At 37.6% G+C, this 15,528-nt stretch overlaps 1 protein-coding gene across 4 annotated transcripts in view; it reads right to left on the bottom strand.

The window, feature by feature from the left end:
* The window catches only part of tbxas1 (thromboxane A synthase 1 (platelet)), a 70,302-nt gene that overhangs the window by 615 nt on the left and 54,159 nt on the right, over nt 1-15,528 (bottom strand). For all 4 annotated transcript variants that reach the window (XM_079620049.1, XM_079620050.1, XM_079620051.1 and 1 more), the window contains 3 exons: nt 2,602-2,690; nt 2,349-2,486; nt 33-195 (listed from right to left, as the gene is read on the bottom strand). In XM_079620049.1, the coding sequence (XP_079476175.1) occupies nt 33-195; nt 2,349-2,486; nt 2,602-2,690 (390 nt within the window). The remainder of the gene's footprint in view (nt 1-32; nt 196-2,348; nt 2,487-2,601; nt 2,691-15,528) is intronic.

The following is a 15,528-nucleotide window of genomic DNA, read 5'->3' as shown; positions in this document are numbered from 1 at the left end:
AGCTGCACTTTTCCAGTCAAACAATGACGAACCTCAGTGTCCTCGCAGGCCACAACGTTAAACCTCCTAAATATGTGAACCAGAGCCACTTTAATCTCCAGCTGGGCCAATCTCATGCCCACACAGCTGCGTGGCCCCGCTCCAAATGGCAGATACACAAATGGGTGCCGGCTGGCCTTGGCTTCTGGAGTAAACCTGAGACAAATACAGAGCTCATTGTGAGCACATCACATGGGAGGCAGGCAAACAAAATGGAGAAAAAGCTGTGTACAAATTCTGTTAAAATATCCATAGAATATCCACAGAGAGGATTTGAAATAACTACAAGATATTCTGTAAGATACCGTACAAAAGTTTTGAATTCGTCTAAAAGTCTCCTATGCTCATCATGAATGCATTTATTTGATCAAAAATACAGTAAAATATTATTACAATTTAAATATTTAATATATTTTAAAATATAATTTATTCCAGTGATGTTAAAGCTGAATTTTCAGCAGCATTACTCCTGTCTTCAGTGTCACATGGTCCCTCAGAAATCATTCTAATGCTGATTGGGTGCTCAAAAATACCATATCTTCTTATTATCAATGTTGAAAACAGTTGTGCTGCTTAATATTTTTGTGGAAACCATGATACATTTTTTTTCAAGATTCTTTGATGAATAGAAAGATGCAAAAGAACAGCATGTATTGGAAATAGAAATTATTTTGTAACATTATAAACGTCGTTACTGTCACTTCTGAACAATGTAATGTGTTCTTGCTGAATAAAAGTATTAAAGGATAATTCCGGTATTTAACACCTTGAGTCTATATTGTAGTTTGTTTTGGATGAACAAGAGTGGTGGACAACATTTTTTTGACAATGGTTCCTCTCTCGAGTTTTTGACTATAATAGAATTGGCCATGGACCCATTTAACATTGAAGTCAACGGGCATGTCCGAAAATGTCATTAAAACAGCCAATAATGTTCGTTTACAAAACTGTTAAACTCACCGAGTGGTTAGTGGTGTTCGTTGATGATTATAAACAATATATCGTCGCAATATATGATTCCAATCCGTTTATTTTGCTATAGTGGAACTATTTTTTCAGACACTTCACAACTGTGTAACTTCCACTCAATATTTGAATCTGAAGCGTTAGCACACTCCCGACCGCTTGATGGCGATAACCGATGTTTATGTCTCGCGGGACACTCACGGTCACAGTCGAGTTCAACTTCATATTACAAGTAACAATTAATGAAGGTTTTGTTTGTTTATTTCGCTTACTCTCCCGGAGCACAGTTGCTCTGCTCGCTAGCCTTATGAGAAACGGAAGCGAGCAAAAAGACTACATTGACCAAATGTAAACAGCCCCCTTTCCGTTTCCGGTAGCGCATTTATATTAACGAGCACTCAGTCCTTCAACAGAATTCAATGGGATTTTACAAAATGACGAATAAAACACGACAGACACTGTATTTCGCAACACTTTTTGTTTCTGGAACATCAACTAACATCACTAATCACTCGGTGAGTTGCACAGTTTTGTAAACGAACATTATTGGCTGTTTTAATGACATTTTCGGACATGCCCATTGACTCCAATGTTAAATGGGTCCATGGCCAATTATATTATAGACAAAAACTCGAGAGAGGTACCATTGTCAAAAAAATGTTGTCCACCACTCTTCATCCAAAACAAACTACAATATAGACTCAAGGTGTTAAATACCGGAATTATCCTTTAATCTCTTTAAAAAAATCGTAGTAACCCCAAACTTTTGAACGGTAATGTATATGTAACTATGCTAAACATAGGCCCCGTTTACACAACACTGTTTTCAACTAAAAACTGTTATTTTTGTATGCGCTTTGGAAGTTAATTTACACCGCAACAGCATTTTTGGGGCCCGAAAACGCACACTTTTGAAACCGGGTTTCAAAGTGCATGGTTTTTGAAAACGATAAGTATCTACAAAAACACGAATTTGTGTAATGGTGATGTCACGAGCATGCGTGTGTATTACGTGTTGTTCAGTCTATAGCTGCGTATTGTTTCTTAACAAAGTGACATCGCCAACTACTGGCCTGGCATGAATAAAACAGTGTTTTTAGTCGTTTTCGCTGATCTATGTGAACAGGGATCTTTTTGACAATGTTGTCATCTGTACACGAAAAAGCAAAGGACATTTTTTGGGGGGAAAAGCAGCATCACATTCGCATCACTCAATTTGACTAGCTCATGGAAAACTGTTGCTGTGCAATGCTGACCGCCATAAAAGCATCATAGATATAAATAGATATAAATTGTTACAGAAGCTGTTCTGCTTAGAAAGGACTGGCTGAAAGACAGTTCACCTCTCCGGGATGAATTTCGTAGGTTCGGTCCAGTGCTCTGGGTCATAGTGAAGGAAACCTGTAGGGATTTCCAGAGATGCCCCTTTAGGCAGAAGCTGGCCATTCACGACACAGTCTTGCTCAACATCTCGTGCAAACCTGTGATGAAATACACAAAAACAACATGATATTTAAGATTTACTCTGGGGGGAAAAGTGCACGCTGGTGCCCAGAACCAATGTGTTTTCAACCGGTTATAGAATAGTAGCTGTACCTGAATGCAGGTGGGTAGAGTCTGAGCGACTCACATATGACCAATTCTAAATACTTCAGCTCCTGGACATTAGTGTAATCTGCGGTCTCCTGAAAAAGAGAATCAAACGTATTGAGGATGACAACACCAATCCTGCACTAAAATATTTCTAGTTACCATATATGACCAATAGGTGGCAGCACAGCAGCAATAATCAGTGATCCATTCTAAACAATATAAAATGCCTTTTTAAAATAAAATTCAAACAAATGTACTATATTGTACTATACAACGTTTCTTTGTGATCAATATTTGTATTGTCTTGAAATTAGTAGAACGCAAATCATATGTACAAACTACAGACAGATGCCCCAGAGCTGCCTAGAGTTTAAAATAAATAAATAAATAGCATTTGTTTGAACTGAAAACGAAGCAGACGCAGCCCAGCAGGCAGTGCTAAGTAGTCTATCTCTGCATGGCTCTGTGAAAATAGGGGTCAGGCACTGAGCACGCACCCGTACAGTTCTGCCCACATCCTCGGCCTCTGAGGCCCCCAGTCATGCAATGTGGGCATTATAAATGACTGGCTGCTCTGAAGTCACTCTGTTCCACCATGAAAAGCATCCGTCGCAGAGATGAGAGGATGCAGCGGGGCGAGAAGAGGGGCAAATTCTGGCACGCTGGATGCATCCTCCACAGGCGCCCGCCCCCCTATTGTCTGGCTACACTGTCAGTAGTCAGTTCTCGTTGGGCGTCATTGTACAGTGACATGGCATGGCAGTGATGAAACATTGCACTTTTTCTCGCTGCAGCAGACTAGCTTGTTTGCATGGTGTTGTTCTGTTCTTCAACAACAACAGACTCACTAGGGACTGAAAGGTGCTCTTAGATTTAAAGTCCTCTTGTACGTAGTCACATTTTTTTTTATCCCTTAAAACTCATCGTTGATCATCAAAATGACATGTTTTTTCCTTGAAAATAAATTTATTTTTGCCTTAACATAGCTTGAATGTAACTCTACACCCTCACTCACTCACACCAGCTCAGAGATCCACTCGTTGACGATCACACGTTGACGTGATTGGTTACAAGGTAGTTTGTGATGTCAGAAACACCAGTGATTTTATACTGTGTTTTTGAGATTCTTTGGTTCACTGCCGTTTTAAGGAGAAAATACTCAGCAATGGTGTTGACTATTGAATTTGCACATGGTTTGTCCTAAAGCATTTTAAAAACACCACATAGGCATAAACCACATTAAATACATTTACAATATAAATACTTTAAGACTAGTAAGGGTCGTTTAAAGGGGTGGTTGAGTATGATTTCACTTTTCTAACTTTAGTTAGTGTGTAATGTTGCTGTTTGAGCATAAACAACATCGGCAAAGTTACAACGCTCAAAGTTCAAAGCAAAGGAAGATATTTGCTTTTAAAGAAAAGGACTACAACAAAAGGCTGGTAGGGACTACACGACATTCCTCCCGGGTTAGTGACATCACCAACCCAAACATTTACATAAACCCCGCCCCCGGGAACACGCAGTCTATGTTGAGAAGAGGAAAAGTTGTTGTATAAGAGTACATTTGTGAGTCAGCTCAAACTTTAGCATCCGTCTTTTCACATGCAATAGAAAGTCAATCTGTGTGTCTGTGTGCATCTCACAACAGTTCCTATGCGAGCGATTTATAGATTATCATGACAGAATATCCTAATTGAAGATAGTTAACTCCACATCAGCAACATACATTCATCAACTACCCATTCAGTGACGTCCTGTTGCATTATACATGTTGTCACTTCTTGAGTCTCTCCATCTTTGTCTAACTCTGTTTTAACATAAAAGGCAGAACAGTTTCTGTCATTTTAGTGTGTGTCTGCTTGAGGTAATCGGAGCTGCTAACACCATAGACTGTAAAAAAAATAACACACACACAAGCTCTTGAAACCCCACCCGCTGTGTGGGGAGCAGCAGCTAATTTGCATTTAAAGTACCAGATACAAAACAGTGCGTTTTTGGTAACCATCAAAAATTGACTGATTTAACATGCTATATAAAAATATCTGTGAGGTATTTTGAGCTAAAACTTCACACACACAATCTGGGGACATCAGAGATTTATTTTACATCTTGTGAAAAGGGCATTTTACCACCCCTTTAAACTTTGAAGGACCACTATTTATTGACTAAACAGGTGACCATGGAGAAATCAAGAACTGCTTATCAAACATGTTTACCTAAACTCTGTCCAAGACTACAAAGCGATCAATATTTATCTGTGCCATTTGTTTCAGTATAAAAGAGGTATTTTAGATTCTGTTGGCACAGCTCAGTATTATTTAAATAATTTCTTTGAGAGAATGTGAACTATTCACCGTATTTCTGCCGAAAGGACCGAGCCTCTGTTTATTCTCTGACTCGCAGCCTCAAGTATGACTAAATTTAACTCCACTTGAATGCACATTGATGCCTCTAAAAATCACAAAGCAAGGTCAGACGACCCTGTAGATAGACTGGCCAATTTTCAAGTCTCGGTTGATTCTCCTTTTTTCAAGCTTTCATCAAACAAACAACCAAACAAAAGCCCAGAGCAAAAGATTGATGTCTATGATAGATCGCGCACAATGTTGCTACAATGCATGTGCTATATCTTCCTGTATGGGCTTGAATGCCACTTTATTAACAACTGATCAGAGACCGCAAACCATTTTGGCCTGAAATGGCTATAAAAAGAGCTCAAGAAAAACTCAATTTAGACAAAATGTTAGACAGGGGTTCTTGAGCTCTGTTTGTTTTCATCCTGCTAGCATGTAAGGGGAATATTTCTGGTTTAATAAGTGTGCTAAACCTTGTTAGTAGACCGACACTTCGCTAAGCTACAGAAATCAACCATTACAAGCTTATGGGCCTCTGGTGAAGAAACAAAAAAGACATTCTGGGGACTAAAATAAGGCAATTTTAATCCTTGTCTAAATTCATTTACACACCCTTCACCCTCAAACATGTTGATTATTGGCCTTCTTTAGAGATCAAGATGTTTCTCAGATGTTACCATGTTTCTAAATTCACGACAGGCACGCTCTGAATTTAATTGCACATTTCCTTGTTCTCATATGGCGACAACAAACACATTGCGCATTGCAAGTAACCTAATGAATTCTCATTAAGTATATAGAAAAATCTGTTAAAAAATAACAGAACATGTAATTAAAATCCAGAGGGCCCTACCATTGGAATTAATAAAACCAGAAAACCCTCGTAAATGATTTGACCTAAAAATACTCAAATTTCCTTCAAATTCAATTCAAGAGAGACAAAAAACGCCTTGCTGCGTTCAAAGGAGCACCCTGCTAAAACAACCCATTTCTGTGGTATTTCTTGGTATTAATATCAGCCTCTTTTCAGAAAATGAGATTCATTTCTCTTGCGTGAGAGCGTGTGAAGTGTTCGCAGGCCTTGGAGCGCAGACAGCCTGCCTCTTCACGTCTGCCGTCTCCCTTATTTATGCTTCTGCCTTCATTCACGTCATAGGGGAGACAGGCTATCAATCAGTTCTTGAATTTTAGACATTTAACCTCCTGTTTACGGCTAGCTGCCCATGATATGTGTGCATGCGTATGTGATAAGAATTTTGTGCATAACTGGATGAGCATATAGCCAACATTACATCAGTGGCCCTCAATTTTTTCTATTTTTTTTTTATATTGGACATCAAATGGCAACTCACCACAGTAATACATTAATTCACATTATTATCATTATTCATTTATATTACATATTGTCAAAATATTAAGCAGCAGAACTATTTTTAACATTGATAATAACAAATGTTTCTTGTTCAAACCAGCATATTAGAATGATTTTAATTGTTTTGTAAATGTAGCCGTCCAGTTCTGGTAAAATGCAGGTTAAACGGTATCTATGAGTTGAGAACGGTTAATTTGGCTCTTTATCTCACCCATCCCTTAAGGGTTTCCACAGAAAGAGTTATTTATTGTTATTGATAGTGATGGAGGCATGCGTGTTCAGACAGGAGATGGCTCAAGGGTGCCGTTACTGCATAAACACAATGAGTCTCATCTCGCATTGTCTTCTGATAGTGTGGAACAGGTGCAGACAGGCTGGAAAACCTATTGTGTTTCTAAAACCCACAGATATTTGAGCATCATATCAGTTCAAGTCATTCTTAAAGGCACATTTAAAACCAAAAAAGAAAAGCAGCCATTTTGTGAGGGTTTAAAAAGCATTAATACACAGAGTAGAGACTAAATCCATTCATTCAGAGTCAGATTGATGGCTTTTAATTGTATGGCCTACTTAAAAAGAGATTCATTAATTTCAGGGCACGTATATATAGCAAATGAACAGTTTTTTTTGGCAGTTTAGAATTGTAAATCGTAAAACACCTCTGGTTTCCTTCAAGCTTGGAAATCAGCCCCCTGCAGTGACTATTTCCTTGGCCAAACGGTTAATTAGGGAAGCTAATTGTAGGGAGTGTCACACACATTGATTGTGCTCTTATCAACTAGAGACAGAACATGTCAGAAGACTGTGGGCCGGCTGTGTGAATGATACAGTTCTGGCCGATGCCTGAACTCTGGAATGAAGGACAAACAATAGGCAAACTAATTAAAAATGCCTAATTAAAATCACCTGAGCAGAAAATCAATACTTTGTCATGGTCTGAATAGTTGACGGAGGAGAATTTGTCCCAGCTCCAGTCACAAGGCCTCGCAGGCAAAGAAAAGTCTGAAAATTAGACCATTTTGGTTGACATATTGAGGTATTTCTAAGTGAAATTGAAGATTCAACCAGAAAAATAATAGATTTAGTCCTTTGGGAACTGAATGGATTGTGAATAGTGAGGGCGTCATGTCAGAATGGAGCCAGAACTCATTATGAGTTTTGTATGGAGGACGACTATCCTTCTGAAAAACCACCGCCACCCAATTATGAGGGCACCATTTAAACTGGATCTGGAGACTGAAGGGCACGTTATCACGACAATGATGTACTAAAAAAAATGTTTTAGAATACAGATGACACCATTGTCAAAACGATCCATCTTCACAGTCACACGGATCCGCGGGAACGACTAACAACACTGTATTATTCATGCCAGGCCAGTAGTTGGCGATGTCACTTTGTAAAGAAACACTACACGCCTATAGACTGAACACATACATAATACACATGTGCATGACACAAATTTATGTTTAGTTTACACTGAGACAATAACGGTGTTGTTCTCAAAAACTTGTTTCAAAGTTTCTCTCAGGTCCCCAAAATGCAGTTGTCGTGTATATGAACGGCCAAAACGCATGAAAAGGTTACCATTTTTAGTTAAAATTGGCCACGGTCAAGTTCACCTTTGAGAAAAAAGTATTCCAAGGTAAAGCCTTCTTTGCTATTATACAACAGAGAATGTTATGGCCATCAAATTTTAATTGTGCAGATCACAACGTACAGCATTATTAAAAAGTATTAAATTTGTTTAGTTTTTTACTGTACATATACTTTTTTTGTAAAATACCTTGTAGTATATATATATATATATATATATATATATATATATATATATATATATATATATATATAAATGCTCTTGAACAACAAGGCCATATATTTATAGCCACATAATTTATATATCTTAAGAAAGGCTCTTTTTAGTGCAGTTGAGAGAGAGAAAAAATACTTTAGAGCTTCTGAAGCACAATGGTGGGGTAAACAAACAACAACAAAGCCACAGCAGATGGACCTAATTCTACACAAAACCAAAACCCGAATGAAACACATTTTTGCAATAACAGTGGCATTGTGGTCTCTGATTCTTGCAGCTGATTGGTCAGCTTTAAAGAATGGGATTTCCGTGTTAATTTCCTTTTATTAAAGGGGTGGTTGAGTATGATTTCACTTTTCTAACTTTAGTTAGTGTGTAATGTTGCTGTTTGAGCATAAACAACATCTACAAAGTTACAACACTCAAAGTTCAAAGCAAAGGAAGATATTTGCTTTTAAAGAAAAGGACTACAACAAAAGGCTGGTAGGGACTACACGACATTCCTCCCGGGTTAGTGACATCACCAACCCAAAAATTTACATAAACCCCGCCCCCGGGAACACGCAGTCTATGTTGAGAAGAGGAAAAGTTGTTGTATAAGAGTACATTTGTGAGTCAGCTCAAACTTTAGCATCCATCTTTTCACATGCAATAGAAAGTCACTCTGTGTGCATCTCACAACAGTTCCTATACGAGCGATTTATAGATTATCATGACAGAATCAGAATCTGCTAATTGAAGATATTAACTCCACATCAGCAACATAAATTCATCAACTAACCATTCAGAGACTCACTTATTCTTGAGTCTCTCCATCTTTGTCTTGTTTAACATTAAAGGCTGAACAGTTTCTGTCATTTTAGTGTGTGTCTGCGTGAGGTAATCGCAGCTGCTAACACACACACGAGCTCTTGAAACCCCGCCCTCTGCAGCAGCTCATTTGCATTTAAAGGGCCAGGCACAAAACGGTGTGTTTTTGCTGACCCTCAAAAAGTGACAACTTTAACATGCTATATAAAAATATCTGTGGGGTATTTTGTGCTAAAACATTAAACACACACTCTGGGGACATCAGAGATTCATTGTACATCTTAAGAAAATTGCATTTTACCACCCCTTTAATTCAAAAGTTTTAAAGGTTTGAACATTTCTAGCCCAATGTTTAAAAAAGCATCAGGAGATTTTAGAATCAAAATATCCAATCTATAGCTGGGAATTCTGGGTAGTGGTGCATCTATTTTTCATTCACAATGATTGGGCTTTATCAAGGCAGCCCGTTCTGCTAGGCCATGAACCCGCAGTGCGTCTCATCCATGTGCCTGATGCTCATTATGTTCTTCACATGGCCCTGCCGTGTGTGTCTGTGATAGAGCTATTACGGCCTTCGGGATTTAACCCCCCACCACACACCCGGACACCTTTTATTCAATTTGACTCGATGTGCAGAAAAATACAGCCGTAATGGACAATCAAATGACAGGTCATGAGGCTCCCTGCCGCAAAAGCAATTATGAGGGGTTTTTGCCATCATGATTCTGCCAGAGAGTGCAGCTAAAATGCTCATTACGGTGGATGCAAATCCACACGATTTCGGTCACCTTTGCCTCCGCCAGACAGGAATGCTTACCTTCACTTATTATGCATGCAATGCAGACTATTCAATTATTTCACGTTTCTCAGAGAGTACAGATTGTAATTACATGTTCATTGAGGATGCTGTTAGGGACGGGTCACGATGGTTGACTCGTACAAAAACGACTAGTTGATTAGATTGACTCGATTTATCTAAATCTATAAATCTAGATTTATATTTATATATATATATATATATATATATATATATATATATATATATATATATATGTTTGTGTGTGTGTAGATGAATGGAAAGACAGATGAACTCCAGTCACTAGGATTTTTATATATTTATACGTTTAAAAACTGTACTTTAATAGATAGATAGATGTTTTTATAAAGATGTATTCTTAAATTTTTAATAAAAAATGTATATATAGAAAGTTATATGTGTATATATATATATATGAATAGCTGGATGGGTAGATTATAGAAGACTTACCCTCAAATTAAAATAAATCTAAAATAGTAAAGACTGCAACTCCACAGCATTACAATCCATTTGGTTATTTTTAACTCAAAAGCGTGTCTTATGTAAAAATAAAAATAAAAATCCTTTAAGAAATGTGCCTGACTGGGGTCAGGTGAACTCAAACCAGCCGAATTATACAAAATGTCCTTAAGGCTGATCATTTCGACCAGTTGATTTTAAAAATATCTATTTTAGCACACCCCTACATACAGATATCCTGTATAATACATGCACGTTGTATTTGAATAAGCCAAACGATGGCAGGTAAATAATAAAACACATTCTCATTGCCACAGTCATTTGCATATCCCCCCGGAGCCCCAGCGAAGGTGGTTCTCTAACAATGGCAAGCATCTATTAGCTGTTGACATTCGACACACGTGTCAGTTTGAGGTGCAGCTGACTGGTGGAGGATTTGTTATGGTTGCTTAAATCAGGCACATTACAAGTCTCCTTCCTTCCTGTCTCGAGGGGCCTTACATATTCTCCGGTCCTTCTACAGTGGCAGCAGTGGTTTGATGACTCCATCTGCTCTGTTCCATTACACATGCGGTGGAGATCGAAACGGCCGGCACAAAGACCAAATAACAAACAAGGGAGTCATATCGCTCCTTCCACAGTATCAACATCATAACGACACAATGGAGGCATCTGTTCAGAGGAAACTTAGCGAAAGTGCCTCTTTATTCGATACAATGCTGGTAGATATGAAAACCCTGTTAGGTAAGGGGGCTGACGCAGTGGACCATGACTGTTTGTGCATGAATGCACATGCCTTATGTGTGTTTGTGTGTGTGTGTCTGCTTGAGAAGTCATTTGGGACATGTAGAGCACTTGAGAAAGTACAGATGACCTGCTGCTTGTAGGTGGGATTGAAATATCTCGGTTTGAGGACTCAGTGTGACGTATGGAGCCTCGCGTACTTTAGCTCAACCCTGCTCCGCTTATACCGCCCTGGGGAGAGAAGGGAGCGGAAAGAGTAAGAACGAAAGGGGGAGAGTAAAACAGAGAGAAATCTTGATGCTCTCACTTTGCCCTTCCTTTTCTGCATCCAGAGGGGGTGTTTCTCTCTTTTTTTATCTGCTGTCTTTAACCTGAAGCACAATAGTAGCATAAAGCATTACCTTAAGCAGTGGATAGAGCAGCTTCATGCATACACACACACAAATACACACTTGTGCAAGTTAATGGCTGATCTCAATTTTTTCTTGGTGCAGTAGCAGTTCTAGAAACTTTAAAGCTGATGTCTGTAACATTTCAAAGCTTTTGATACTTCCCAGTTTAATGTGCTGATAATGTTAAAACTAGGTTGTACTTACAATTAGTAGATGTCTTATAAGAGAGTCTAAAAAAATATATATTTTATTTACAATATCCCGAACAAAAGTTTTTGAAAGAACTCTCCTGTTTACCAATGCTGCATTTATTTGATAAAAAAAGACAGTCAAAATTGCAATATTGTGAAATGTTATTACAATTTAAAACAACTATTTTTGGTTTTAATATATTTTAAAATGTAACTTATTTCTGTGCTGGCAAAGCTGTATTTTCAGCATCATTACTCTAGTCTTCAGTGTCACATGATCCTTCAGATATCATTCTAATATGATTATTCGGTGCTCAATGTTATCATAACAGTTTTCTGGTTAATATATTTGTGCTTTAAGATCCTTTAACATTAAAAAAGAAATCTCTACAGTCACTTTTGATTAATTTAATGCGTGCTTGCAGAATAAAAGTATTAATTTATTTCTTTTATATATAAAATGTACCAGTTATCAGCAATAACAAAAATAATTGATTAGTTGTGCCGCAGATATGTAACATCATTCATGTATGTTTACAACATTCAATATTCAGTCAAATATTCAATATGACACTATCAAATTCACACACTAGATGGCAGAGTACATAGTTTCACAAGTGTCAGCATCTTGCTAAATTAACACTGTGGAAATCTAAAACGCATAAAAATACACAGCACACACAAGTTGTGGGTACAATAGTGCCTTTTTAAATGGTCAAATCACTTTTTATTGATACTTTTTATATAATTTCTCTATCTTTGTCATCTTACATCATATTTTATGAGCTTTTCACAATACATTCTGGGATCATCTAATCCACAGACCATACATGTGATGTTATCTTTGAATTTGGCCAAAATAAAAGATCAGAACAAGTTGCCTAGTATGATGCCTTAAAATGCATTATAGGCAGCTCACTGGGTTTTGTAACACTAAACACCTTGAAGCCTATTTTAGCCTCCTCCCCCCCCCCCCTCTCTCTCTTTTGTTCTCTTCATGGATCTGCACACATGACGCATTAAACCGAAAGATAAAAGATGGCACGAACAGAATAAACTGCACTAGAAACACAAGCATGCTATTTTCATTCATTCAAGTAAGCAGTGTATACATAATTTCCTAAGTTCCAACTCCGGGAGGCAAGGCTGTTGCATTAGGAATGAGAGAGCCAAAAGCCACATCAATGGGAACCGACAGATACAGAGCTGTGGTTCCGGAAGGATCAAAGGGTGTGTTATTGAATTTAGCGGGGGTGAATCGCGCGCTTTATTCAGGTTGGAGCGCTATCAGGGAGGGGAGAGGAGCCCATCACTGCTCTGAATGAGGGAAAGAGCCGCCTGGAGGCCGAGCCTCAGAGGAACGTCACCAATGAATTATTCACAGATAGGAAAGGCTGGCTACCGGCTGCTCTCGCTCGCTCTCCGTCCCTCTATTTCATCCTTTTGCCATCTTTCATTGCCATTTTCACCCTTCCCCTGCGTTTTCACAGCGGATGTCCTCTTTCACTCATCATCTCCATCTTCTTCACAGGTGCCGAATTGTGCATTATGACTCTGAACCACCAACACATGCTCTCTGGATTTTTCATTCTCTCTCTTTCTCCCAACAACACACTCCGCTGACCAGATCTTTAAAAGAATAGTTCATCCAAAAATGAACTGTCATAATTTACTCACCCTCATCATGTCCCCTATGACTAACCTACGTTTAAGCATTAAAAAGGACACAAAAGCACCATAAAGTGTCACATGTGACTCTTGAACTATAACCCAAGTCTTCTCAAGTCATATGATCGTTTAAGATCGATAGTAGTTTTTAAATTGGCTATCGTATGACTCCCGAAGACTTGGAATGCAGCACATCAGTCATACAGAACATCCTTATGGTGTTTTTGTGTTCTTTTTCTCATACAGGTTGACATGAGGGTGAGTAGCATATATCAGTCCAAGACTTTTTTGAAGAAATAAGATGTCTCTTGCACTGACAGGAAATTCCTGCCAGTGTAAATGCTTGCAACGGATGGTTTGGTTTGCATGTTTCTAATATGTTTTGGTTTGCATGTTAGAAGTCAAACTCATCTTAGCAGACTGCGCTAATCAACGACTCTTTCTCATCAGCATTTATACACTATAGCAATTTTTTCGGCAACATGTTGAAAGAAAGCTAATTTGTATTAAAAAAAAAATTTATTACAGTAATAACATTTGGGAGATAAAATGTGCTTAAATGCTATAAAATGTTCTCAAAATTTTTAAATATACACTACCGTTTACAAGTTTGGGGACAGTAATTATTTTTCTTAAAAAAATTATATTTTATTTAGCAAGGCATTAAATATGCATTAAATAGATCAAAAGTGACCGTAAAAGCTGTCACTTTTGAAATTTTGAAAACATAAAAAAATTTCTAATGTTACAAAAGATTTCTATTCCAAATAAATGCTGTTCTTTTAAACTTTCAATTCCTCAAAGAATCCTGATTTTTTTGTTACCATGATTTCCACAAAAATATTAAGCAGCACAACTGTTTTCAACATTGATAATAATAAGAAATGTTTCCTGAGCACCAAATCAGAATATTGGAATGATTTCTGAAGGGTCACGTGAATGAAGACTGGAGTAAATGATACTGAAACTTCAGCTTTGCCATCACACAGACATTACATTACATTTTAAAATATATTCAGAAAGAAAATTGTTCATTTAAATTGTAATAATATTTCACAATACTGTACCACAAAACTGTTTTACTTTGATTAAATAAATGCAGCCTTGGTGCAGCTTTTTGACTTTGTCAAAAACATTATAAAACTTACCGACCTTACTGACTTTTTAACGGTAGTTATTTTTTTTCCCTTGACCCAAACATGTTTTCACCCAATTGTATCCCTTCTCCTGAAAAAAGAAAGCGAGAAAAAACATGTATTTGTCATCCTCCTTCCGTCCTTCATCCCTCTCTCTCTCTCTCTGTGGGAGAGGTCTTAGCTGGAAACATGTAATTTTGCTCAGTTTCTGGCCCCTTTGCCCCCGTCTCCCACCTCTGGATGACTCATTAGGTAGCGCTCCGCTTCAGCTCCCTGTTATTTATGCAGATAAAAAAGGCAAATTAATGACGGGCACCCGGGGAGGCACCACGCAGCCCGAGAAGGGAAAATGAAAGGCTGATACAATGCGTGCAGCCGGTGACACATTCACTGAGTCAGTCGAGCGAGGCATTTACATGTTTGCCACTTAAACTGTCCCACTGGTAAAACATCAAACTGGCAAATCGATGACAGTAATTCCAGAATTCACCCTTGACATATTGTTTGTTAAGGTCATGGGTGTGTAAGCAAGAACTGGTCATTTATCACAGTCACCTCCACAGATTCTTAAAGGGATAGTTCACCCAGAAACTTAATTTCTGTCATTATTTACTCACCCTTCTAACCCCATATGACTGGTTTTCATTAGGACCCAAAAAAAGAAATTTTACTGGATGTCTAAGCTGCTCTTTTCCAGTGACCAGATGCTGTAACTATTTAAAACAGGGTTATTATTGTTAACTAAAACTATAAAACTATTAAAAACATTTATGTTAATCGAAATAAAATAAAAATATTAGTTGTAAAACTTGGTAACTTCATTTTACATGGTCCTTGTTACAGGTACAGATTTTGCCTAGGCAATAAAATTAAAAGGTTTAAGCGCTAAAATTATTAACTGGAGAAATACATAATAACGAACTAAAATTGAAAAAAAGAATAATAATAATTTAAATAATAAAGCAATATTTTAAAAAGTGCCAAAAAAATAACAAAATTTCTAAAAATTCAACTAAAATAAACATGAAAACTTAACATAGAAGTAAAAGCTAATTCAAAATAATAATAAAACGAACAAACTACAATAAATAGTAAAACATAATAACACTGATACAGAAAAAACAAACAGCATAAACAAGTCAATACGATGTTCCATTCACAAAAAATATTC

The sequence above is a fragment of the Phoxinus phoxinus genome (assembly GCF_949152265.1).
Source record: "Phoxinus phoxinus genome assembly, chromosome: 8".
Taxonomy (NCBI): Eukaryota; Metazoa; Chordata; class Actinopteri; order Cypriniformes; family Leuciscidae; genus Phoxinus; species Phoxinus phoxinus.
The sequence above is the reverse complement of the archived record's forward strand: the minus strand, read 5'-3'. Positions and strand labels throughout refer to the sequence as shown.